The sequence below is a fragment of the Argiope bruennichi genome, chromosome 3 (genome assembly GCF_947563725.1).
Source record: "Argiope bruennichi chromosome 3, qqArgBrue1.1, whole genome shotgun sequence".
Lineage (NCBI taxonomy): Eukaryota > Metazoa > Arthropoda > Arachnida > Araneae > Araneidae > Argiope > Argiope bruennichi.
In genome coordinates, this window is record NC_079153.1 from 46,693,460 (window position 1) to 46,721,454 (window position 27,995).

Sequence of the window (27,995 nt, forward strand, 5' to 3'; positions counted from 1 at the left end):
GAGCTAATGTTTGAAAGCGCTTTTTTACTAATAAAGTAATTTTTTTAATTAAAAAGTTCTTGTGCTATCAGGAGCAGATGGCATGAAACCCCATTTATAGAACTTATCTTATTGGCAGAAAAATCGCCAAGACACAATCGGAAAGAACCAAACAAATAGATTTGCGAATGAAAAATCATGCAAGAAAAGGGGAAAAGAATTGTGCTACATCTGTACTGAACGCACAGCACTAAATTAATTTGTTTCGGTGGTTAAAATACAAAATAACAATTTGTTACAAATAAGCATAACTTTAAGTTTGAGACCTAGAATATCTTTTCGGAATACAAAATAAAGTTATTACAGGATTTGTTTATACAGGTATGAACATTTATTCCATCATAATTTAATAAAAGTAAAAACTTTTTCATTTTAATCATTCTATTTCTAATAAAAAAAATAATGAAGAAGAGTATTCTTCTAACTTTTTTTAAAATAAGATAAAAAACTTTATACTGATATAAAAACTGATATAAAATTTTCCATTCCTCGCCATTTTCCTCGCAAATTTTGTCAATTTTTTTTTTTTTAAAGTTTCTGATGTGCAACAATTGTTTTCTGAAGTCAACTTTGTTACAAATTCATTGAATTCTTTTAATCATTTTACTCCTGCACACATACTGGAATAGATGTAATTTTAGAATAGCAGAAATGTAATTACAATTGATACTATTCCGCTGCTTACAAACTTCACATTTGTTGACAGTTTGGAAATAAAATTGTTTGATAGATTCGAATGTTTTAAGTTCAAATATTGCTCATTTTATTACTGTTTGGATTTAATATAATCTGCAAATAATAAATATAAATTGTATTGCGCATAAATAATTTCAGTGAATCGAATTTATTTTTTTATAATTTCATTTTAAAAGTAGTAGTAAGTAAAACTACCGTGCTGATTTGCATTATTTACGTATAAATTTTTAAAATTTTTTCTAATTTTAGGAATTTTCTTCGTATTAACAACAGGCATACACACAAAATAATAACATGATGTTGATCAAATTTGAATCTAGTTTATAAATTTGTGCATTTTCCATACAGATATTCTTGACACATGGATTCTAATGGAACTGATAGTTCTATTACTCTGGATATGATACGAAAAACTGCAATAAGTCGGAGAGGTGGAGTTAGAGTTCGAGGTGGAAGGTAAGAAATATTTTTTGAAAGAAAGTGTGTAAAATGTATGTAAATATTTAAAATGCATTTTTCCTTGGACTCCAACTTAACATTTATATATATTCATATGTAAATATTAATGAAATTATACAATATATTGGATTAATTGATGATAGTTATAATTCTGCAATATTATTCTATTAATTAGTTCTTATGTTAGTCTGGACATTTTTCTAAAAAAATGAAAGGAATACCAGAATTCTCTTTTTTTTACAGTTTTTAATTCTTTAGATATAAATGAAGATGGATTATTCTAAATATAATAAAGCAAAGCTTCCGAAAAGAATTTAATAAATTTCATAAAATCTCTTACTTGCAATGTTTCGAGATATCTTGATAAGGAAGTCTTGGTGGATGGATAATTCGAAACACTCATAAGAAAAAGTTTTGCCATATATGAAAGTCTGGCAAGCAGAAGATCAGTCATCCATGACCCCTTCACACCATTCAAATAGCGTAGTGCTGTAGCTAGAAGCGAGCGTAAATGAGAACCTGATACAATTGGGTTTTGTAACAAAATGCTGCATCAATTTTGTCTTTTTTTCTTGAATTCTACCACATATGTTTATCAAATGATACATTGGCTCTTCCTACGACCCAGTTTTTTACCCATGCATTTAATAGGGACAATGGAAATCGCATCGTGCCAGTCGCTTCAATGTTAAAATATACTCCAAGATCTCTCTTTCCTTAAATATTTATTTTCTACATAATTTTTGTATATAGAGATCGGCAGCACCCTGTGCTCAAAACATGGGAATATTGAAATTTCAGAAGGATTGGATATTCGATGGATCACTCCACTCCATCCCACCCCATACCATAACATACCATGCCAATCCACACAACACAAATCACGTTTGATTTCTATATACACGCTCAGTTTTGGTGTATTACCAGGCCATGATAGCATGGAACTGGTGAGAATGATCGACTTCAAATTTACAGCTCCAGAGTCTCTTGAACCGTTTCTTGCCAAAACTAGTCTGATGACTTTGCATTCAACTCGCTTAGCCATTCGCCTATATCATCAGAAGATATCGTCTCTGGTTTTATATTACTAAAGTTTTGCTGTTATTGATTTGAATCTCCAAAATTACAGAATTGTTTCACTTGTACTGTATTATTTTTAGATTAATCTAACTAATTATTTTCATTTATTGAAAATGATATTCACAATTTTTTTGCCCTCATTGATATTTTTACGAATATGATTTATTTTTTAAATTTGATTTCGTTTTCATACAGATGTAAATGAGAAATGGGTAAGTTTTTCTCTTTGTAAATGTGTTGCAATTAATAAAGAAATCCACTGATGGGAAATAATTTTCAAATAATAATGGAAGTAATTTTTAAATAGTAAATATTACTTATTCTTCATAATAATAATAATTTTAAAATTGTGATTTTATGTTACTTTTTAATTCTACAATATATACAGATTTATTTTGTTGAAAAGCAATCGCAGTCAATCAATAGTTTTTACTTTCTTGTATACGTAGTATAAAGAAAATATAGTAGTCGTCATAAAATTCGAACTCGAGATTTTGATGAATCTCCACTTTTTAGACTTTCACCGAGTTCGGAAAACACATTTTTGGAATAGATTCGTGTATATCTGCGTCAAAGATCACTCAAAACTGCTTTGAGCTAGACGGTTGAAATTTGGTATACGGTCTTTAAACCAAATTTGCAGATTTCTATCAAATTTTAAGTAAACTCCGTTCAGAGGAAGTCCGTCTGTTCGAATATAAGTTAATACGATAACTAAAAAACGAAGAGAGCTAGACAGATAAGATTCGGTACACAGATTTAACATGTGTAGTTTAGACACCTGTGACAGTTTGAGCTAAAACCAATCACGGGTTAACTGCCTGCCGGTCTGTACTTTAAGTAAACGCGATAATTGAAACACCCAGTGACTTAAATATAGCAAATTAGATATGAGATTTTGTGACTATCGGTGAAGTTTTGTGTCAAATGTTTATTCCAATTGATTGAGAAATACCTATTTCAAATACAAATTTGATTTTCGGATACTATTAACCGAATGCCAGGAATTAATCGCCAAAACACTTGCCAAGGACGGAACAATTAATTTAATTAAAAAGCTAAATTCCTGGAAAAAAAAATTAATATTTCGTAACTATTGTATACCAATGTCATACGAGGCGCTCTTTGGCATGCCAAGTATATTAGAGAGTATACGAGAAAGTTCTGGGGAGACCACTCAAGCTGTTTGGAAAGTTTCTTGAAAGATTTTGACCCATAGTTTTATTGTATAACTTGCCTCCTTTGGCGACCAGCCGGTTCGCCAATCTTAATGTTCGTTCAAATTTTAATAATTAAATATTTTACGCAATTCCTACTTTAATAACTTCTTCATCAAAATATTTTAAAACTTCCAATTTGGATAGTCATGTAATTCACTCATAATATTATAAAGGCCTTCAGCCATAACGTAATATGTATCTCTCTCATTTTCTGTTAGTTCCGGTAGAATTTATGCTTTAAATGAAAGTGGAAAGGATTAATCTGCAATTAATATAATAATATTTTTTACTGAAACAAAGCATTTTTTTTTATAATTACTGAAAACAGAGTCACTGAGCGTTTCAACTTTATGGGCTCTAAAGAATATCTTTCTTAATTTATGTAATATCTCAAGAATTTGATAACAAAATTTTCTCATGAGCATATCGATTAATTAACAATGTTTAATTTTAACAGGAACAATCATTTAGAGAAAGAAGAAAGTAGGTATTTTTGACAATTTAACTGCACGATATCGCCATTGCATAAATTTATTTTTATGTATGACTAAGTCTTAATAATAAATTTATTTTTTTTGTATAGAAAAATGTATTCACTAATTGCGTTAAGCGATCAATGGTTCACCTATAATATTGATTGCCTTTAATTTAAATTAGCCTTTTCACTTACGAATTCATTAATCTCTTAATTGGATGGTGCATTCCATTTGAGGCACTTAATATTATTTCAGTCCCTTTGATAACATAAGACTCCTGAGATATTGATTGATTTTTTGTGTTATATATATATATTGCTTATATTTTTACTTAATTTCAGATTTAAATAAATGTTTAATTAAACAGATTTAAATACAAAAATTTCAATAATTCGATTCAATTAGCAGACGCGTTATTATAGCGCAAGGGGTTGAATCTCCTATGTATAATTTGATGTCAATGATTCTCTCAACAAATGAAAATTTTTCAAAAAAAAAAAAAAAGACATTATAATCACATTACGAATGTGATGCTCATGGCACCTGACATCTTAATAAAAATATTGAAAAAAAAGTTGCGAGTATATGCTGTGTAACGTGATAATATTCACTTATTGATTCCTTATGGAAACTACTCAGAAAATAAGCAGAATCTCCCTTTTCTTTCAACAATAGTAGAAAATCACGCGATTAAATATTTGATAAAATAATAAAAATAGTTTGAATCTCATTGCGATAATACAATCTATTATTAAAATTAAGCAAAAGAAGTGCTTTGAAAAAGTGATGGAATCAAAGAAGTTTTCACGACAATTAAATTAATCCATCTAGAATTAATTTTAAAATGTTAAAAAGCTAGAATAAATTTAAAATTTTGTAAAAAATTTGTGCAATAAATCTTTTGGAACTTATGTCAAAATCTCGTTTATTTTTTAATTAACAAAAATTCTAATTAAAATTTTAAAAAATTCACTTTGAGGTGCACATTTTCATTCCATAAATTATATCTGTGCCGAATTGGGTAGTTCTAGGTCAGAGGTCGGGAAATCGTGGTTCGCGAGCGACATTAGTGAAGCCTTCGTTAGTAGTAAAAGCCAGCGTAAGAGTACCTTAATTAGGTGAATAACAATAGACATACCTATATAATTTAAATTAAAAAAATGTGGGTCTCAAAAGATATTTCAGTCGTTGAAATGTTGATAAATAGCTTTGTTGACTAATAAGTTGGCCAACCACTGCTCTTGATCTAATGGTCTATCCTGTAGAATGATACATAAATATGCTGAATCTCCTTTTATGACTAAAAATGGAAACTAATCTGAAAATATTAATTTTTCTTCATTAAGGCTACCTCCCATCCGCATCAGAGATGTTGTACCAGCATCTTCCACCAAAAAAGTGATAGCTCCAAAAATACCTCAAAGGCGTATAGCAATCAAGAAAGAAACTCCGTAAGTATTTTGCGAACTTTTTATTATTCTTTAGTTAATTTTATGAAAAGAAAATACTTTTTAGATAAAAGATAGCAGAGAATTTCCTAACTATATTACAATTACATGATATACATGGCGTTGTTTGGCGTAAAAATATTTTTAACCCTTAATATCTATAACATTTTAAACTAAATAAGTATAAATAAGTTTTCATCTTCAGCTTCTTTTATTGAGTTTCATTTGGTTCATCAAATCCTTGGCAACAGCTAAACTGCTTTTTTTTTTTCTGTTAAGTAGATTCTTATAGGAAAACTACCTATTATAATGGTTCTCATGACAAGACTTAGGGAAAATTTCCACAGTACTTCACCGATCATGGTACCTAGAACACAAAACCACTCTTACTTGAAATTTGTTAACTTGTTTGGAATATGTTGTTAGAAATGTAATAATCTCAGAAGAGTTCGCAAATGGATCACCTAGCTCAAAGGAGGTGGAAATGGTGGGGAGTTGAAATTTTCATTTCGCTATTACTTTCTTGTTATTGAAGACGGGAAAACTAAATCCAATTAACCAAATTAGCGCCTCATTAAGACGAGCAACTTCTGCATTGAAAGTATTTCGATAACTGCAATATCTTAGAATTTGGAAGCTTAAAAGTTATTTTCAAGCCTTAATTTTGACTGTTTGTAACATCAACAATTTATGTCCCCAGATAGTAATTTAGATGTGAAGGAACCCTTGCCATCCAGCTTGACTGGATGATTTTTTTTATTATTATTATCTCTGTGCTTTGAATCATTGGCACCATTAAATTCCATTTTGTTTGTTCCTATACTTTCTATTGTGTCTTCATATGACTGTTGTATGTAAGGTTGTTGACGTATCATTCGTTTTTTCTGGTACTTGTTGCCTAAAACCATTACCTAATGTTTCTTTTATTTTATAAGTCCTTTCCCGTCAGTAAAAATGAGACTTTTTAAATTAGACTTCTAAATTTCACGAACTGATTAGAATAATATAAAAAATTATGAAAATGTGTGAAACGTTTGGCGATGGTAGAACAAATGCTTACAAACATGAGATTCTTAAAATATTTTAATATAATGATCATGAAATGAAATGTATAATTATTTAATGAATTAGAAAAATAATTATGCATTTTACTTTTCAATTTTTCTAATAATAATATGCCTACTTTTTAAATTTCACTTAAAATTTACAGAAAAGTAGTACATCAAAATGTTTAATTTTCTTCTACATGTGGTATTAACTATGAATTTATGAAATATTCTGTTTGCAGAGAGCCATCTGAAGTAGCGGCAACATTCTCTAAAGATGATCGAAGAGATTTTCGAAAATTTTCAGGTCGTGGAAGAGGCCAAAGAGTGTATATTCAGACCGAAGGCTCTTTTTTAGAACAAGGACCAGCCTTTAGGCTTAAAAAAGGTTGATATGAATTAAATTCATTTTGATATTGTGAAAGAAATTAATTATTTACCAACCGTGTTCAGGTCCGGGCCATTAAATAGACAAAATTGGAAATTATCTTGTCCTACAGCTTTGGGAGACAGGGAGGGGGGCGAGATTTCTAGTTTTTAGCAACGTTTTGAAAGTAACTGAATTTTTCCCTTTCATTTTCCTATAAAGGCAGTGCAATTGAACGTATTCAAATTTAAGTGTAGTTTAAATCTAATTTTAGAACATTATTCTAGCAACATTTCTAATTAATTACCATTTTCATGTTTTATGTGATTTTTGAATTCTAAAAAAAAGTAATGCTTCCTAATTTTAATAAATATCCATTCCTATTATCAAATATTATTTAGATTGTGGTAAGAAGCGTTTTTATTGTTTACATTTTGATTATAAACAATAAGAATTTTTTATGCGCGATATACTGAAACCAACTTCTTTGGAAAGTAATTTGACTTGTTATTGAAAACTAGTTATACAAAGATTAAATTAAAATCAATAAAAATATTTGATTTTGCAAAATTGGAGGTAAAAGAAGGCAACGAGTTTTGAAATGCCTAAGTGCCCGTAGAAGGTTTAATTTGATCCTGACCGCCTTCCTCGACTAGTTAGTTTATCCACCATATTTTAACATTAATTTAGTTGTGTAGACCAATTTTATTTTGCAACATATCTGATTTTTAATAAGCTAAAAATATTTATTTTTTCAAAAAAAAAAAAAAAAGTAAGAGATTAATTACGAAAGAGGGGAGGGGGGGGAACAGCATACCGAACAGGTAGTAGTCAATTCATTAAATTTCATTTTAAGGAATTAATAGTATGAAATTGTCCTGAATGCTTCACAACCAGTTAAGTTAGTGAGTCAGTTCTTACATTCAACTATTAAAAAGCGTTAGGCAAAATGATCCAGCAAAAAATGAGATTTAATAAAGATACTTCACTATTTCTATCATTCATAATTAAAATAATTATATATTATTTAGATACTTATTAAGTGTATATTTATGTTAATTATGACACATTATGAATAACAAATTAATACTTCAGACCTATAGAGAACCAACAAAGAGGCACACATTCACTTTTATTATAAGTAAAAATATCTTGCATATCTTTTTGAAATTCATTCTATTCTACAGCACACTCTATTCTATTGCAATGCATCCCTGTAAAACGAAGAAATCTTTATACATAGAAATAAATTATTTCAGATGCATTTAAAGTGTGCCTATTATAAATGTCTGTCATGTGTTCTGATGGGGTTCGAATAAGCATGATTTAAACAAATTATTAATTTTGACAAGAATAATAAAATTGTATTAAATGATTGGAAGAAAGCATTTGAGATTTGCATTACTGATCATTTTACATTGAAGACAATATTTGTTATTTGAATTCATTTCTGTTTGTATAAGTTTTATAATTTTTCCAGTAGTTTCAAAAAAGTGCAGGACTTAAATCAGAGGTGCTGAGTTTGAACCCTCTTGATTTTGGTTGATTCTATATCGAGAGTGAGTTTCTGTATTCGGCATTCACAGTCATGTAGGGTTTACACTCAACCAGCTACAATCTATCCAATAAGATCACGTATGCGTAGAAACTGTACAGAAGTAAATATTTGTTCTATTGAGACAAGAACTTGCTATTGTTCGCTCTTTCAGCACATGCGCACTCTGACTTACTAGAATCTTGTAACTGACTGAGTGTAAATTTTTCTTCAGATCCAGAAAATAAAATATCAGTTGCCTGAAAGCATATCTGCACCGGCTACCCTCTAAACAAATCTATTTTTTTTATGTCGAAAAAAAAAAAAAAAAAGGAAAGAAAGAGATACATTATAATAATAACAATAGCAAAATTACTCTATTTCGCATGAAGAGTTTTTCTTTAAAAGATCAAACTTTTTTGGAATAATTTTCTAATACTCATGACTTTCAAATGATACAAGGTTGTAATGGCTGTTTGATAATTTCAGTTTCACTATCCGTGGGTCTCGTCTCGAGTTTTTATTTAATTGTTAATCTATTGTGCTGATATCTTTAACCATTATACATTGTGCTCTAATACGTTTAAAATTAGTTGGTGGTGCAAACATTTCTCTCTAATTTAGAGGGTTATCATTTTTTCAAAAATATCGGGGATTTTTCAAGTAATGAAGATTATAGATTACAAAGTGTATTTACAATTCTCGCATATCATCGAGGCACAATTTTAATAACATATTATGATTGATACTTGTATTATATGTAATGCAGAATTACATACTAAATTTTAGCCAATCCTTGCAAACCTTTTAGAAATTTTCTGTGTACAACTTTTTTTTTAAACACATTTAGAAATATCCATCTTTTTTTTGCTTTTCTGCAATATACTAATTTGAGTGTAGTCATTTGCATTCGTTTCTTCTTTAAAGTGCCTTTATTTTCAAATTATACTCTGTGATTTTGAAATAAAATTTCGTTGCATAATAATTAATTTGATTTCAATCTTTACATCGCAATGATTAATGAGCACTTTCGGAAATAAAAAAAAATTGAGTTAAAAAAATAGCACTTATTAGTAATCAATATAAAGGCAACATAAATGAAAGAAAAGAATAACACCAGCAATCAGTATTGTAAATAAGCTTCGGACATTATAAATACAGGCAAGAATGATTTGAAGCTTTCAGTATTGTAAATAAGCTTCGGACATTATAAATACAGGCAAGAATTATTTGAAGCGTATTTATTTTGACTCAAAAACCCGTAATTTACATAGGAATCGTTGGAATTTTTCTTAATTTAAGGACCTTGAAAAAGAGGACCGTCACTTGTAAAAGTGTTTATATAAAATTGCAGCGTTGTAACTATTAAATTTAAATAGACATTAGCATTCTGATGTTAATGCATGTATCCCATAAAACAGCTTATTTACAAATGTTATGCTCAATTCACTGTTTTGTGATTGAAATAAAATATTTCAGATACCGTGGAACCGCATTATGAAAGAATTCCTAGATCATCTTCCAGGATGAAGATGGGTATGGAGACCAAAATCAATGCGAGCCAGATTAACTTACTGCTGGAAGAATATGATGAAAAGGACGTAAGTCAGTGCATAAGAAAATATTTAAGAATATTTGCATTGCAACCTCTAATAATCTAATGCTTTTAAAAGAATAAAATGTCCTCTTATTTGTTTGTTTTGTTGGAAAATTTAACGTAGATACATCTTGTTCTATAATTTTTGTAACAACAGAACAATTCAACACTATGCAACCATCTGGTGGGTTGTCTTCCTCTTCAGTGCTTTTTCTCTATTCATAAAAAAAATTATTAACTGAAAATGCTTAACTGAATTGCTTTATTAACTGAATCATATATAAATAGGACTCAACCATCTAATACCAAAATGCTTTTACTATTTTAATAATTTTGGATTCGCCATATTTTAAAAAAATAAATTTCAGGATTATATGCAATTCTCTATACATTATTTTATTTTATTGGCCCAAAGATCTTTTTTACAATTTTTTTTTTTCAAAAATCAATAACATGACCTTTTCTTCTTTGTTAAGCTTTCAATATTCACTTCCATAAAGGACAAAATATCTTTTCAAAGCCTTATATAGACTCGCTTTTATTTTGATGTTGATTTATTTTGATTTTAGTTGGCTTCGAAGAATATAAAAATAACTATTAACAATGGGTACCCTATTTTTTTATTTCATTTTTTATGCCATTGAAACTTGAGGTTATTATTCCCAGACATTTAAATTGTTTTATTGTCTAGAAAGTATAATTGTTGATCATCAAAAGGATCATATATCCATAACTTTGTTGCAATCGTAAATTTAATTTAATTTTCATTAATGATATTCTACTAAATTAATCACATGCGTTGATAAACTGCAGAAGAACTGTAACTAATGTAAAGATTTAATAAAATGCACTTATTTCGCTGTACATTACTCAAGGCAGATAAACATTTGAAAGCATTTTTGGCATATTCTAAATGATTTATACTAAACTGAATATACAAACATGTTTGTAATATTTTTTATTATATTACTTTTTAAAGATTTTAATTTTTTATATTATTTTTTAAATATTTTAATTTTTTATATTATTTTTTAAATATTTTAATTTTTTATATTATTTTTTAAATATTTTAATTTTTTATATTATTTTTTAAAGATTCATTCTGAAGTCATATTACCTTAAAGCCCGTTATTCTTATATCAAAATTTTTTTCTGAGAAATTGATATAATGCTGTTAGTAGATAAATAATTCAAATGAAATTAGAGTCTGATCGCGCGATGTTCTAGTCACTTAAAAAATTCTCATGCCATCTGACATATAATAGTATGGTATTTTTATGCAATTCTCATGCCATCTGACGTATAATAGCATGGTATTTTTATGCAATTCTCATGTCATCTGACATATAATAGCACGGTATTTTTATGCTGTGATGGGACTTCAGATAGTAGCACAACTATATGGCGTTAAAGAAGTATAGAAGACCCTGATGATATGGAGACACGATGTTAGAGAATTTGTGCCTCTTTAATGCCAAATGTGAACGATGAGATGAAATATACCGAGTTTTGTGTACTCTTTCTAATCCATTGGTCCTTTGATGATATGGGGAAGACAAGAAATATTATAACCCAAGTGCTGCTTATTCTGCTACGAAACGGATATCACGTATTTCTTTACTCCAATAAGACAAAGAATGAATTACAAAATGAAATCAAAGGGAAGCATTTGGCATGTATCAAATGAGTATGAATTGATTTCCTTAGAAGGTGAAGTCATTGTTCTAGCAATCACACAATTAGGTTGTTAAGAGAGAAATTTTATTTGAATATTCCTTGCCAAATCTTCCTTTTAAAAAAAGTAAAATCTCACTCGCAAAACAGAGTAGATTTTAAATAACATGATATCTATTTAAAATATTTTGTGATAGATTATGCTTATTTATATGTTTTGTTTTTCTTTAGACATGTTTAGATTGCGAAAATAACATGCAACCAGTACGATTTCCGTATATAAAAAGGGAATTAAAACTAAAAATTAAAGAAGAAATCTTGGATAAAGAAAATGAGGAACAAAAAATCAAAGAGGAAATCGTAGATAATGAAGATGCCGAACCGAAAATTAAAGAGGAAATCTTAGATAATGAAGATGTCGAACCAAAAATTAAAGAAGAAATCGTCGACAATGAAGATGCTAAACCAAAAATTAAAGAGGAAATTGTAGATAATAAAGATGTTGAATCAAAAATTAAAAGTAAGCTGATTATCATTTTTCTCATTTTCAATTATTCTCATGTGAAATTAATACCTTTACATTAGATTATCGATGCTTTTTTAGCTTTTAAAATTATTTTAAAAAGTAATTACTTCAAAAGTTTATTTATTTTATTTTTTCCTATGCAAAGTATAAAGAAAAATAGTACCATCAAAAACTTCAATCTTGATTTATTTCATATTCTTAAGTTTATAATATTCTCGAGTTAAAAAAAAAAACCTTATTGTAATTACATTTGCCTCTCAACACGATGTCAAAAATGTAACAAGCTAAGCGTATGAATTTAAGCATATAATCGTAAAATCTTGTAAATTCTTACCAAACTTGGACGAAATCGAAACATGGAAAATCTGTTAGCCTCCCCATAGGTATATGAACAAGATAAATTAAAAACGCTTCAAGCTAAACGGATAAACTTGACTTGCGGAATTATCATAAGAATTTTAGATACATATCCAGTTTGGCAAAATCTGTTAAAGAAATGAATGGTCTTTTTTTTTTTTGTGTGTGTGTGTGTGTGTGTGTGTGTGTGTGTGTGTGTGTGTGTGTGTGTGTGTGTGTGTGTGGAAACGATAGCTAAAACCAGTGGGAGTCATAATCATCTCTGCGAAATTTTCTTATATGCGCTCTAAGAAATATACATGTATGATATTAATTTCATGCCATTGATAAATAATAGTTACGAAAGAGCCTATTAAACTTCTCTTGGCGATTAATCACTGGAATGCAATTATCACATAAGCACCAGAAAGTGAATATGTATTTTTTTTCCGCCACACTGAAACCAAAATTTGGCTCAAATGTGCATGTGAAAGTACGAATCGATAAATCGTTAATACGTCGACGGTTTTGATTCTAAATTTGATAGGTATCTCCATTTCAGATGTTAAATTCTGATGCCAAGTTTTATCAATATAGCATACAGAATAGAATGCCGTCTCATACCCCCGTATCCGCAACCATTCTGGTCACTAAACGATTTGATCTGCATGTTACGGAAATTTTATTAAATACCAAAATATTTACAGTAGAAAAAACAAAAATAACTATGTACAGAATTTACAAACATATAAGAAACGATAATAAATGAAACAGTTTACGAGGATTTTCAACTTTGAAAAATTAAAGAAAATATATTTCGAATAATAATATGCAGAAAGATAAAATGTATGAAAAAACACAAGAATTCTGTGTTCACTTGTTATCGGGACATAGTAGATGAGGATGCAGTTATAAAAATCAGATGGAAAATAATTTGGTTAATAGTAACAAAGGAGAACTCTGATTGATATTTGTGAAATGTAAGTGAAGAAACTTTGGTGCTTTCCCCCCTCCACTTACCCTCAACCTCCCCCCCCCACAACTCTTTGTGAGTAAGGCACTTGTTGTTGAGAGCTATGGAGGCAAGAAAAGATCTTTATTTTTACAGATAAATTTAATTATCTTATGGATATTTTTGCTTGGAGAGGAAGTTGCAGGCGACTTTTTTCAGCTATTCTTATTCATGGTTTGTTGTTGGTTTTTTCATATGCTAAGAGATTGTGAGGATGCATTCCGTAGAATAATGAAGTGCCGTGCCAATCCCTCCACAACTACACTGATCACTCTCAGACAGATTGAGCCTGTTGAGGTAGGCAGGGAAAGGGCCGTGTTCAAAGAAGAAAATAACATCCTCTCTAATCCAATTAGTGGTATAAAAGTTAACTGAAGGCAGTATATTAAATACTTTTATGCCTGTATCACTATTGCTCCAATATCTTTGTCATTCCACTAGCATGTTTTTTCGGAGTAGGTCTTTTATATGTGGTTTAGGAAGTTTTGTTGGCATATAAAATTGCCCATTTCGCTTTGCGTTCTTCGCCCATTAGTCTGCGTTTTCATTACTTACGTTGCCTGCATGCACTTTTACCCATGAGACTTTTACTGTTGGATTTGAAAGGAGGAGACGAATGATTTCTCTTGCTATTTAATTTGTATCTTTGGATTATAGAATGCCATGATACTTCACTATTGTCGACATGTATTTTAAAAGTATTGATGTTTGGAAATTGAGATGCATATTTAACTACTTCATGAAGTGCGGCGAGTTCAGCTTGAAAAACAGTATTATTGTCATCCAATTTGGTAGACCAGTGATAGGACCAGGTATCATTGGTTCAACGCAGCTCCAACTCCATGGTCTATTTTCGAGACTTCTGTGAAGATATTGATGTTGTTCATTTGAGATATATTTACTCCTTCATCTTCCAATGACATTTGATTGGGATTGAGAAGAAGTAGTGAAGGGTGAGTAGACCAATCAGTTGCATTCTTCTATAGCTCTTCTGGTTGGATTTCTGTTATGTTATGCGCAAGAGGGATTCTTAGGCGATATATTGTAGTTAGTGTAGCTTCAAACTGTAATTGCATGTGCAGGGGTGGAATGTCGAGAATGATTTGTAGCGCTGCCGTTGGAGTTGTGGGATATGCATAAGAAACATAGAGAAGAAAAGGTCTCTAAATGGGAGAGTTTCGTCTTTATTCTGTATGTTAGGTTTAGACACCACGTTGAAAAACCATATGAGAGCATTCTCTCAACTACTCTCTTATAAAGAACTCTTTTGTGTTTCTGAGAGATTCCCCATGTGCTGCCAGCAATTATTTTGAGACTTTGATGCATTTTAATAACCTTTTCACCGTGTTTTTCTTTATGTTCCAGGCAGTTGAATTGGTCATCAATATGGATTCCTAGATATTTAAAAGATTTGGTTCTCATGATGCTGTCTTCGTTCTATGTGATTCTGAGGTCTCTCGCCATTTTGCGGAACGAAATATAGGTTGTTTTTTCTGTGGAAATGGAAAGTTCATTATCTGATCACCAGGAGTTAAATTTAGCTATTGCAAGTTGTGTTTCTCTTTCAAGGGTATTTTTTGTGTCCACTTCGATAACCAGTACAAAATCATGTGCGAAGGCTTGGATATGTACATTTTCTGGTTAGACCTAATTTTTCTTGTTTTAGTTATGTCAACTTATATTGAATACCAACAGACTTTCTCTGAATGGATTTAGATGATTAATGAATCAAATTATTGAGGATAAAATTATTTATATTCTCAACAAACCAGAAAAAAGAATCATAATTTCATTATTTTACTTATGGTGCTATATCGGATTATTAATGTTTTTCCTTTTTATTTACTTATAATCTATGTAGAAGAACTAGAAGACGAGACTGATTGGAAAAAGGGAAATTGGATAAAAACACCTAAGCAAGAAATACCTGATCCCCCATTCTGTAGTTTAATGGAAGCTATGAAGCTATCACAAGGTATGATTTCCAATAATAATGCTTATATTAGAATCAAATGGATATTTTAACATTATTATTTTATAGTATATTAATTATGAATTATCTTGATGTTGCGGATGCAGTAACCCTGATAAACACTTCCTAAATATAGAAAATAACGGTGCTGATGTTCGACATTACCGCTAATTGAAATTTCTTGGAGTATATTTGGCTTACCGTATTGAAATATCGGTTATTTCCAAGCAATGCATCGACATCTGACACAGCAAACCAATCCCACGGCAAAAAAATCCAACTAGTGGCGAATGTCAAAAATCAGCACCGTGGCCTTATGTATTTTGGCGATAATCTAATCCTTTTTGGTCGGACATATCTAGCCGCATATATATATATCAAAGACTTAATGATAAAAGGAAAGTGTAACATCTTCTTTTGAACAAAGCGACCTTCGAGCACCTAGATAGCTTCTGAGATAGAAGCCTGACATAGCTCGAATACATGGGGATCACCATTAATATTATTAAACCACCAGCATGGAATTGATCTGATAAGGGCACTCTTTCGACCTAAGAAAGCATCTTGGATATAAGAGGATAAAAAATTTTTTTTAATGATTTTAACATATAAAATGTATTGGAAAAAGTCCATAATAAATATTTTGGGTCATTAATGAAGACATTTAACCCTTAAATGTCCGATTTTTTAGAAATTAATGCATAAATATTTGACATTTATTTCCTGAATAAATAATAGTAAAAATCTTTCAAAATTCCTGTTTTGTTTCAAGAATTTTACATGTCATATTTTAATATATATAAATAATCATGTATATTTTTTTTAAAGTATGCAACAGCTTGCTTCAAATCTACAATCTGGGCTTTGACTGAAAATAAAAGTGATAAATATTAACTTCTATATCTTACTGCTCAAGTAGGAACGTGTTTAATTCAACGTTACTCGTAAAAATAAAACATGCAATCATTAAGTGGATTACAAAAATTCCTTTTTTTCATCGGAACTTGTGCTGTCATGTGCACGTTGTAAATTTATTTAATCACATTTTCTGAATATCTCCTACTAGTAAAAACAAGCAATAGAACTTCAAACTTATTCTCATTATGTTTTAGAAAACAAAATTGGGTATATTGCTTAAAGGCAACATCTTAATTTGAAGATTAAAACCATTCTTAATTAAAGATAATATCATACCTTCGATTTTATGAAAGCCACATGATCCTCTGATCTTTTGTTTTGAACTGTGATTTGGCGCCAAATCGAAAAATTTCCTTCTTCGTACTTGAAGAAATGAAAGATTTTTGTTATAAGGTAGCAGTTGCATAGTTTTTTGGATCGTCTTTGATCTCACAGACGCAGTGATCAGGAAACCAAACTTGTGCAGACAGGGAACAAAAGGTTAGTATCCCGTGATGAATTGATTGCATTTTTTGAATTGAAAGGAACTTGGTTAATATTAATTTGGAGGTACAAATAGAAAAGTTCAATGTGCAGTCTTCGAAAGATTCAACTTAACTTGTCAATTTTCAAGGAATATTTTTTGAAGTATCTCTTATGACATGCTTTGGAGAGATTGATCTTGCTGTTCACTTTATTGGGAATAAATAGTTTTTTTATAAGTATTTCAAGGGAAAGATGTCCACAATTGTGTTTCATTTGGAGGAAAATCTAGAAATCGTCCATCAGGTCAATTAGCCAACAGTCAGTCATTCATTGCTAAAGTGCTTATTAGACGTAGTGAAATATGGTTAAAATTGTGAAAAATAGTTCCACAAGCGCAATCTGAGTGAGAGTGACGGGGAAGAGGGGTACAAGCACCACATCTTTTGATTTTGAAGTTAAATGTCTAAGAATGACAATAGGTGGACTGAAGAATATATACTATTCCTTAGGTATCATTTAGCCTTAGTCACTAGAACACATCATTTCGCCAAGTGTTGAATAATGTAGGTAAGGATGCAACTCACAATCTTCTTCCTCTAATTCATATTTCTAGCCTTTAGAGCTTTAATTTAGTAATCACTGATGTGACTAATAAATGTGTGAACCATTATTATTTCATCGCAAGGAGATTATCTGCAAGAAAACATTTCTGATTATTTTTCCACTCATACTGACAGCAAGAGCCTTGAGAATACTCTGTGGAGGATTTCTCTTTTCTGAATATTCATTGAAATTCAGATATTGGCCTACTTATTAAATATATTTTACAATACTGGGAATGAAACCAGCTCAAGGGCCCTTTCTTTATGAAATCGAAATTGACAATGACCTCGCTCGATTTCCTCTTACATTTTCTCAAGTAATTTGTAACAGGTGATAAAGACTTTCCTTTTTTTACTTAAGTGTTATAATACAAAATAATTTCGTCGGGAAAAATAATTTGAAATTATTCAATACTGCTGTTTCCATTAGTAGTTTGTTGAAATTTCTACTTTTTCGTAGAAGATATATACAAACTATATGTTCAAGAATTTGACATTTTGATGAAAATCCATTTTATAGATCTCTAAGTCTAACATTACAAACGTTAGAATTATTTCAATCAGTGAATACAAGAACTCAAAAACACAACAAGTTAGACTGATAAAATTTTCTATTCGATCTTTATACCACAATATAGATTTCCATCAAAATTTTTCATAAATATGATATGCTGTTTTTTTTTTCTGTTATTCGTTTGTATCGAATGTAATAATTAAAAAATGAAACCACTTCAATAAAGGAAATTCAGTACATGGATTTTATATAATTTCATATCCAAATAGTCGATGGAAAGAAATCCATTTCTCATAATTATATTTCAATGCATAATACTCTCCAAATCAAGGATATATACATGAGAAAATCGAGAGGAGAGTATTTCAATTGATTGATTTCCATAATTTCGATGCCCTTCTTCTTTCAAATCGGCAACTATTAACCGAGTTTTGCATTCTAAAATTGAAAAAACAAACTTTTTATTGATATTAATTTATTTATTATGCTCTTTTTTTCTGGTTTTTTTTCTAAATATTTAAAAAAACAAAACAATTTCAGCTTATTTGATCTACATGCAAATAATAGCCAAAACGGTAATAAGCAGGTAAATAAACGCAATAATTAAAAATGTATGCCATGTCTCCCCTTGTACGTGAATGGTACAAGGGGAGACATGTGCAGAGAAATGCAATGATTAAAAAGAAGATTATATAATATTTTCACCAAAAGAAAACGGCAGTATATATGCTACGCAAGAAGATATTCATAAATACAATCCCTTTCATTGTAGTTTTATATTACAACTGAGAAAAGCGCTCCTGTGTTTGGAAATAGTACCTCTTCCTTTCATTCCATTGGTTCCAAAATTGACAAATTTTGTGATATCCGAATTTCATTTATTTAGTTTGTTTTATTTGAGAATTATCGCATACATATACATTCTTCTATTAGCACCAAAATATTATACGTGATTTCCACAATGTTGTTTAACAACCTAAATGTCGGAAACTACTATGAAAATACCACAGCAATGTTGTTGGGCAGTTTGTGTGAATGAGGTCAAATAATTAGCCAGCTTTTTGATAGTAAATTTCGTCCAAAATTTGATTTAAAAAATACAATTTCTATAAAAGGCTTATATATGGGTATATTATCTATATTGTTGTGGCGAATTGGTATGAGTGAGAATAGAACCTGGGATCCCTTGTGGTTCGCAGCCCAGTAACATGACCACAATACAAAAGCAATTGCCCGTGTAGCGTAGCTGTTAACTGGCTTATAAGCTTTCACCACATTGTCCTTTGCAACTCTAATTGTTAGGGCTCACATATACACAGACAGACACAGAAACGGAAATATAAAAATGGTTTTATTGAAATCTAAAACAACGAAGTTCATTTGAAGACTCGAATTAAACATTTTTAATTGTTACTGTCCTTCTTCTATTTACGTTTTGAATAAGAGACTGTTAATACCTATCGCATTTAAAATATTTTTTTTTGCCTTTATTGTGTGTTCTTTTGTTTAATGCATGTTTAAAATCAGAATTCTTAAAATTATAATTGTTTTTGCTAATTGTATATTTATTCATTAGGAAATTAATCTTTAAAATGTACCAACAGAAACTAATAACAAACCATCAGAATGCGGTGATATTTCAGTAAATTCTCTCAAAGGATGAAAGAAATAACTTATTAACTCTGAGATTTATTTTAATTCTAAACCACGATTTTCTTATTTTTTTACTTTCTCATGCACAAAGTACACAAAGTGTTGTAACTGGTAAAATTTAACCAATCTCGATATTTCAGTGCCCTCCGAGTCCGAAAAGCACTGGAATTATTTTTGTCTATGAATGCAATAAATGAAAAATATTTTGAGCTAGTTGATTGAAATTTGGAATATGTGAATAATACCAAATTTATAAATTTCTGTAGAATTTTGAACTAAATCTATTCAAAGGAAGTGATATTATTACTAAAATTGTAGCCAAATTTTGGTTTTAATTTTTTGGTTTTAATACTCGACATTCATTATTATGATGCACAAAGTGCTCAAGTCTGAAAAAAAAAAAATCTAACCGTTCATGGCTTTGCACAAAATCTTAAATGTTTATTATGAGAATAGGGGAAGTGAATAAACATATATTTTGAATATATGGTTAATAGGAACCATGCGAGGAAGTTCCAGGGAGGCCACATCCGCTTATTTAAAAATTGCACATGAAACTTCTTCAAAATACTTAAAATGAGTAAAAATTCATTTAGGGGAAAATCAAATCAATCTTATTCTTGAATTATCTTGTACGTATTCGTTATCTTGAAAATTGTATCTGAAATTGTCTCTGAAAACAAACCATACAGAATTTGGTAAATTGAATTTTATCTCTTATCATCAACAATCGTTTTAAATTTATTCACTGTCTCTCCATGTCCCATTATAGTTTTAATCTTTTCATATCTATGAACAGCTATTGTTATCGTCCTTGGTGTTTTAAAAATAAAACATTGTTTATTAGGGGATATACAGAACAAATTAATAGGATCTTAGAAAGCATTTTGATGAGATCCAGGTATACACTAACATATTACGTAAACATAGAATTACAACTTGAATGAACGCCCATAAAAGAATCGCCAGAAAATGGAACAAATGGCTATAACCACAGGCAGAATTTCCGGTCTAGTTTTTTCCCTTTCTTTTCCTCCGCGGATGAAACAACGTTTTAAGCGGACGATGTTCTGGCTTCAGAAAACCCTCGGTGACAATCGATGTTGTCATTCTGTGGGCGCCATGAAACCCTCGAGTAATATCCCAATATGATGCACAACAATTTCGGTATCAGCATTTGAATTGACATTGTAGGCTGAACTCATACCTGTTATTAACCAGGTATGGATTAATAGATTAGCGAAGTAGGCAACTGCCTAGCCTCCCCCCTCCCAGCTCTGGCGACCACCAAAATATTTAGATTTTTTTTTTTTTCATTTTTTTTGGAGAAATTTATTTTTTGAGGTCATACACACGAACTTGTTCAAATGAAATCAAGTATCATAAATAGAAAAATGTTTGATCCTGTAATTAAATAGCATTTAGATAGTGTCAAAGGGTTTTGCTTTGTTTTAATTATTTTGTTCACTTTTTAAAATTTGAGTTCTTTCATAGTTGAAATACTGAATCTAGTCTTCTTCATTATAATCCAAAATTAATTACTTAAAACTGCTTGTATACAAATTTCCAATAAATATTATAAATTACCTAATTTAGTTTGAGGATAAGCAGTCAAGAGACTTACAATGCCTAAGGGCTCAGTGAGTGCTTAATCCGGCTCTGTTGCCAACCTTGAAAACTCGACGGATGAACCTTTCGTATATTCTTGGAAGTATGAATGGCTCGGTTCAGTTATATTAACGTCTCGTTTTAAAGCAACACTAGGGCTATTTCGGGACGGACCTCGTAATTTTGAATCGCTGTCAGATGACGAGGACCACACCTGAGCTGGTATACCACCTCTCCGAACTTCCGCACCACACCAGCGAGAGAACTTTTGATCCCGACTGATTTAACGCGCCCTACACCTGCTTTCACGACGGATCTTCGGTGTTAATCGGGTCTCGAACCTGCAACGCTCCGATTCCAAAGCCGAGACCTTACCACCAGGTCAACGCACTAGATGAATCATTGGCGTCTCGACAATAGGGAAAGAGAATATAAATGGCAAGAATACTATGGTGTATTTAACTATAACATAATCAAAAGCTTATAACTCTGATTACAACTGAATTATTCGGTGGAATGAATTAGGATACATGCCATGCATACTTAATATGACAACAATTAATTGGTATGTAAGTTGTAAGTATTAGTGTTTCTGTGATGTCCAGTAAAATTATATATTTGAAATATGTGATTATTAATTAAAAATCCGACAAGAGCAACAGATGCTGTCTTAGGGACTGAAAAATTAACATTGAAAGCAAAACCTTTAGATGTTTGACATTTTAAAAGTTACATTTGATGAGAGTGCGAAAAAAAAAATATTTTGGGCACTATTTACAACTTGCTAAACTCTGATGAGGGTTGGGGACGAAACTACTGTTATTGCCCAGGAACCATTTACCCTCGCTACGCCACTGATAAGAATTACTCATAGATTATCATACCAAGCGGTTTTCGCCTTAATTTTATGCTCTTTTCTTTTCATTATTTCATTATTACCCATTGAACAATCGTACACTGAGTTGTACGCTGACCACATCTCCAAGTGCAGAAATGATCTTTTGAAACATAACTGACCTTTCTTTAAAGTTCGTCTTTTACCGTTGAACTTAATCTATATCTCTATTTGAAGATAATCTTTACGTTATATTTAATTCTTGAATCTGATGACAAGCATGATTATTTTATTAAAATGCTTACAGATTTCACAAATTTATTGGATTATTTTGTAAATTTTAAATTTCTTTTTTTTGATATTGAATATTTTTGATACAGAGGACGATATGTTCCTTCTCTTCCAACTTTCTTCTTGCCTTCCTTTCAAAATATGCGACGAGAGTTCGAATCAATTAGCAAAAAAGGATAAAAGTTCATCTGGGCAAGGCGTAAAAGTTGAAAATACACAAGTGAGTGAATAAAATTGTTGTAACTTTTGTATGCTTTTAGATTATTTTAAAAGTAATTATACATTCTAATATGATGGGAGACAGGGCCATAGGATAAATCTTGGTACCTCTTTTCATACATTTTGAATAAATTTATTTTATATAAGCAAATTATTTATGACTGTGTGCATTTTAATACAGTGGAATTTGATTTGTCTAAAACTGACAGAATCATAATAAAAATCCTCAACTTAAACAAATTAAACTTCCCAAGAAAAACTAAATATATTTGATAATGAGCACAAGAGGAAATGGCATTTTAAAAACAAAAAAATGGAAATAAAGATTTATTTTTAAAGCATAAGTTTTAATAAAAAAATAAATTAGCTAATAACATTAAGTAAATTTAATATACAGATTAAAAATTCAAGAATTTTGGAAACAATTTGAAACTATGTCATTTTAATAAACATTATAGAGCATTTTAAATCCAAAATTTTTATTAAATAAACAGTACAATTTGAACGACATATTAAAAGTACGTTTTTAAAGTGAGAAGTTCACGTTGGGTTGCCGTAGATTTTAAAATAATAGCGTATAAATGTGTTATTTATTGCAAAATATAATTTTTAGAAATGTAGCCACAGCTTCATTCAGCTGATTAGCATAATAAAAATTTTAAAATAAAAATTTTTGAGTCCTTATTGTGCCATATTAAAATTATAATGGCCTGCCAGTTTTTGAAGGGCTGTGTGCTACTAACAAATTTTACTCATCCATTTATTTTACCAGGTATAAACTTGTATATAAACAGCTATCGATATCGATAAAATATATAGATCTATTAACAGCAGTTATATCTAAATAATGATTAAAAATAACATGATTCTGATGATTATTTTACATTTTACTATTTATTTAACTTTCAGGATGAATCGAAGGGAACCAGCTTGAAAGATATGCCCGAAGGTTCATTAGGGAAGTTTCAAATAATGAAATCAGGCCGGATGCGCTTGGCGCTAGGGTCGGTCGACATAGCAATAGAAAACGGAATGAACGAAGGAAGTACGGCGGAAGTCGTATCAGTTCCACTGGCAAATGATGAAGGCGATTTCATAGTTCTTGGTAAAATTTGGCAAAAAATGATCATGAGTCCCATTTTATTTGACTCTGAAAGAGAAATAAAAAATGAAAAATATATTTGAATACGTTTATATTATTAAGATCTTATTCTTTCATTATAATGTTTTGAATCTTTTTTTATATTAAAAAAAACATAGCTAAGCTAAACAATTTGTTTTGCTGATTGTTGTGACAAATTGTTCAAAGTAAAGCTATTTATACCCCTTTCTTAAATTTTATTTATTGATTTGATTAAGAATTATTTCTTAAGATCTGTACTCAAAGAAATAAATGAATTTATTTTGGTTATTATAGAATATTATGTCGAATTTATCAAAAAAAAAAAAAAGCTTTTTGTATAAATTGTTTTGTTTCTTATTATTTATTATGGCCGGATCAAGGTTGTTAGGGTTTTCACAACTTCCGCTTGAAATACTTTTCGTGAAAAATTGAGAATATATTCTGTATGTCGAGAACATAAGATTACATACAATACTTTTGAAATTGAACAAAATTATATAAAGGCTCCAATTCGCTCTTTGTAAATAAGTTAATTTTTTAATTAATATTTCCAAGCAATTTTTGAATTTTAATAGTTTATCAATGAAATAAAGGTTCTTATAAGTATATACTATTTAATTATTTATAAGATAAATTATATCACAATCGCACATTCTATTGACAGAAGACTCTTAGATGTTTTAGTTTTTAATTCCAATATGGAAGAAATCTGACATATAAATTCTCAGAACAAAAATGATTTTTTTAAAACTCAAGGATAGAAATGATTGAAACTTAGCATAAGAGATAATATTTAATTTGTTATGAACTGCATGACGACATTCTCCTATTTCCTCGGTGATGGCAAGGCAACACTTAACTCAGTTTATGCGGTTAATTACATACTTCGTAAGGTGAGTGAAGGGGTGTCTAACTATTATTTCAATAAAGAAATTGTATTGCTGTATGAATTATTTGAATTGTTAAAATTCATGGAACAACTGCTTATTTATTTCCTCAGTAATTAAGACACTTCGAATTTTTTCTTTAACCCTTTAAAGGGCCATTTTTTTTTCTAGTCATATTATGTTAAAATATTTTTAGGCTTGAAATTAGAATAAGAAAAGAGATTCATTTAACTTATTAGATAAATTTAATTTGATTAATTAATTTGGTTAATTAATAATTAAGTAACAAATTAAGACACATCATTTTGGGTAAGATAAAGAACTGAAGCATCTAAGTTTCTGTCTTTCTAAAAAAATTTGGCAGAACTGATGCCAACCTACATAAATTCATACAAAAATTGATAAATTTGGTGGGAAGCATACTTCCCACGGTCCTAGAAAGGGTTAATTTGCTTTCCTCTTTGAAACTACAGGTAGAAGCTATATAGAGATATTCTTGTAATTTTGGAACACTATTAAATGAGTGAATGACAAGTAAGCACTCTACTATCAAAGCTTCTATTTCATACGGATAAGAGAAACTTGGATCCATAAAGGTAGATTCAAATGAGAAAAAATCGATTTTTAGAATCAACAATTTTTCAGTTTCGCAACTGAGAATCTATCAGAAGTACATAGGGACCTAATAAAATTCAAATTTAAAAAGGAGGAAATGACAATTGTTTAAATAAAAAAATAATTTAATAAGAAAAAAAGCAAAGCTGTTGAAACGGGAACCTAGAGGTGAAAAATGATGATTTTTACTTTCTCATATATGTAATATTGAGTAAGTAATGTAATCGTCATAAAATTCGAGCTCAAGGTTTTGACAAATCTCCACGTTTTAGACTCCATGAGTTTGAAAAACACATTTTTGGAAAATGTCTGTCTGTATGAGACAAAAAATAACTCAAAAACGCTTTGAGTTACACGGATGAAATTTGATAAACGGCTTTTATACCGAATTTATAGATTTCTATCTCTATTTTGTTTAAAAGTTGCCTGTCCAGCTCTTCGAATATAAGTTAACGACAAAAACAATAGACCTAAAAAAAATTCGGAAAGCAGAATTAACATCTCTAATCTAGACATCTATGGAATTTTATGCCAAATCTAACAAAGGGTTGATTGTCTGTCGGTCTTTACTTTCAGAAACATGTAAACCCGATAATTCGAAAATGGAATTATTTAAATGAATCAAATTTTGTATGGGATTTTGTGACTACAAATGTAGTTTTGGATCAAATGTTTGTAACAATCTGGTGATAAAAGGCATTTAAAACATAGATATGATTTTTGGATACTATTAACCGCACGTCAGAGATTAATTGTCGAATAACTCGCCAAGGAGGAGACGATATATGGTATAAGAAGGTTCGTAATTATTGTACTCTAATGCTACGCAAGGCATCCTCGGGTTAACACTTTTGTTGCGAGAAAATTATGGGGTCCATTCCCGCTGGTTTAAATACCAAATTGCACTTTCGGTAGTTATAATAAGAAATACATCTCAGTAAATTTTGTTTTTAAGAAAAAGAAAAATTTTAGCATTCATTAATGTGAGGAAAAATGGATTCCAGATATGATTTGGCGAATACAAAATATTGCTCAGAAGTAGTAATAAAACTTTGAAAAATTCCAGAGAGTGATTTTTTTGAAATGCTATCTTCAGAATTTTATTCTTGAAATTCAGAACACGATTTAGCATATTTTCATAACAGCATAAATAGGCCGTCGAACATATTACTATTTCTGTTTGAGTATCTTTTCTGCTTTTATTATTCGTTTAATTTTTGAAATAAATAAATAAAAACTGAATACACACCGTGCCATATTCTTAAATAATAAATCATTGTAATTTTTTCCATTTTCTTCAAAAAATATCGTTCTACATAATGAATATTTTTAACTTGAAAACAGATCGCGAATATTTTGAAACTTTTGTGACTATCATTGACAGAAAAGTGGAATTTATTGATTTAATCAATATTGGGCATAAAAAAAAGAGTCACTTTTAATACAGACATAAAACAATTCAGTTATTTTATTTCATTAAAAAAACAAGTTATACACACAATGGACATGATTAAATTATTTTTCCTTTTTAGAAAAAGACATCTAAAACCGACGACATTGATACTAATGTTTGAATATTTCAGTTGCATAGTGCGCAAACTTTCTTTATAATAATATTTTTTTTAAAGGAAATCTGTACAAAAAAAAAAAAAAAAAAAAATCCTATTATAAGCATTTTATTAACTTCATAGACATCGAATTTTTAATTTTTTAAAGATCGATTGGCTTTCGAATCTCATTAAGCTAAATGATTAAAATCTTGAATATTTTGATGAAAATTAAATCCAATAAGATACACACTTTAAAGTACACTTTTTTTTTTTTTTTTTATGAATATAAAAGAAAAATGTACATTTCAAGTTTTGATTCCTTATCATCATGACGGAGTGTTACTGCCTATCAGAATAATTACGATAAAGATGGAAAATGCAATAAAAATTCTATAAATTTCCGAGTTGATAAAAACTATGAATTCCGAAGGATAAAAATTATAAGTGAATGAGTCCCTTTTCCCACTAAATTTTTAGGCTTCATCAACGAGAGTGCATTTGATAACGACAAATTTAGCGCGCATCACAATCTCGCACACTGCGATTCTTCGAAGGAATTGGATTTGAAATATATTGGGCACTCCGGTCCCGAAATTGAAATTTTACCATCAGGCTATCTCGAATTTTTTGGTATGAGGAAACTTAAATTACTCTATTTTAATTTCATTATTATTTTTGCATTTCATTATTATTTTTAAAAATCTTTTTTTCTCTACTATTTAATTAGACATATCCTTTTCCTTTCATCCTTTCTAGGGAAAGTTCTGTCGTTTCGATTCAGCTAAGAATTCACAGAACTCTTGAGATTTAGCTATTCTTTATTTTTATAATTAATCGCCATTTTTTGCATGTAACATCTACGAAAAATTAAAATAATTTATAATTTTATGATGATGATGAAAGAAATTATCTCTATTGCCGAAGATGTTGAACTATATTTCCACAGTGCTTTTCAATTCTGAATAATGGCAGGTGAAGATATTAACAACGGTGGTACGTGTTTTATGCTAACATGGATGATATATGTTGAAAACGATACTTTGTGCTGAAAGCTTACAAGCCAGTTAACAGCTACCCCACCCGAGCAATTGCTTTTGTATCATGGTCATGTTACTGGGCTGCGAACCACAAGGTCCCATGTTCTATCCCCGCTCATCTCAATTGGTGACCTCGGACGATGAACCTTCAACCCTCGTACAGCTGTTGTGGAGCCATCTACCCACAACAAACTAA

The 27,995-nt window shown here is 30.0% G+C and overlaps 1 protein-coding gene across 1 annotated transcript; it reads left to right on the plus strand.

Annotated features, from left to right (window-relative positions):
- LOC129962829 (uncharacterized) lies at positions 1-27,811 on the plus strand. Its single transcript, XM_056076827.1, has 11 exons — positions 1-360; positions 1,084-1,191; positions 5,317-5,421; positions 6,707-6,852; positions 9,845-9,966; positions 11,868-12,156; positions 15,372-15,485; positions 22,458-22,588; positions 23,497-23,719; positions 27,240-27,392; positions 27,735-27,811. The coding sequence occupies exons 2-11, from the start codon at positions 1,097-1,099 to the stop codon at positions 27,809-27,811; spliced, it is 1,455 nt and encodes a 484-aa protein (XP_055932802.1). The 5' UTR covers positions 1-360; positions 1,084-1,096.
- Positions 27,812-27,995: the final 184 nt, after the last annotated feature.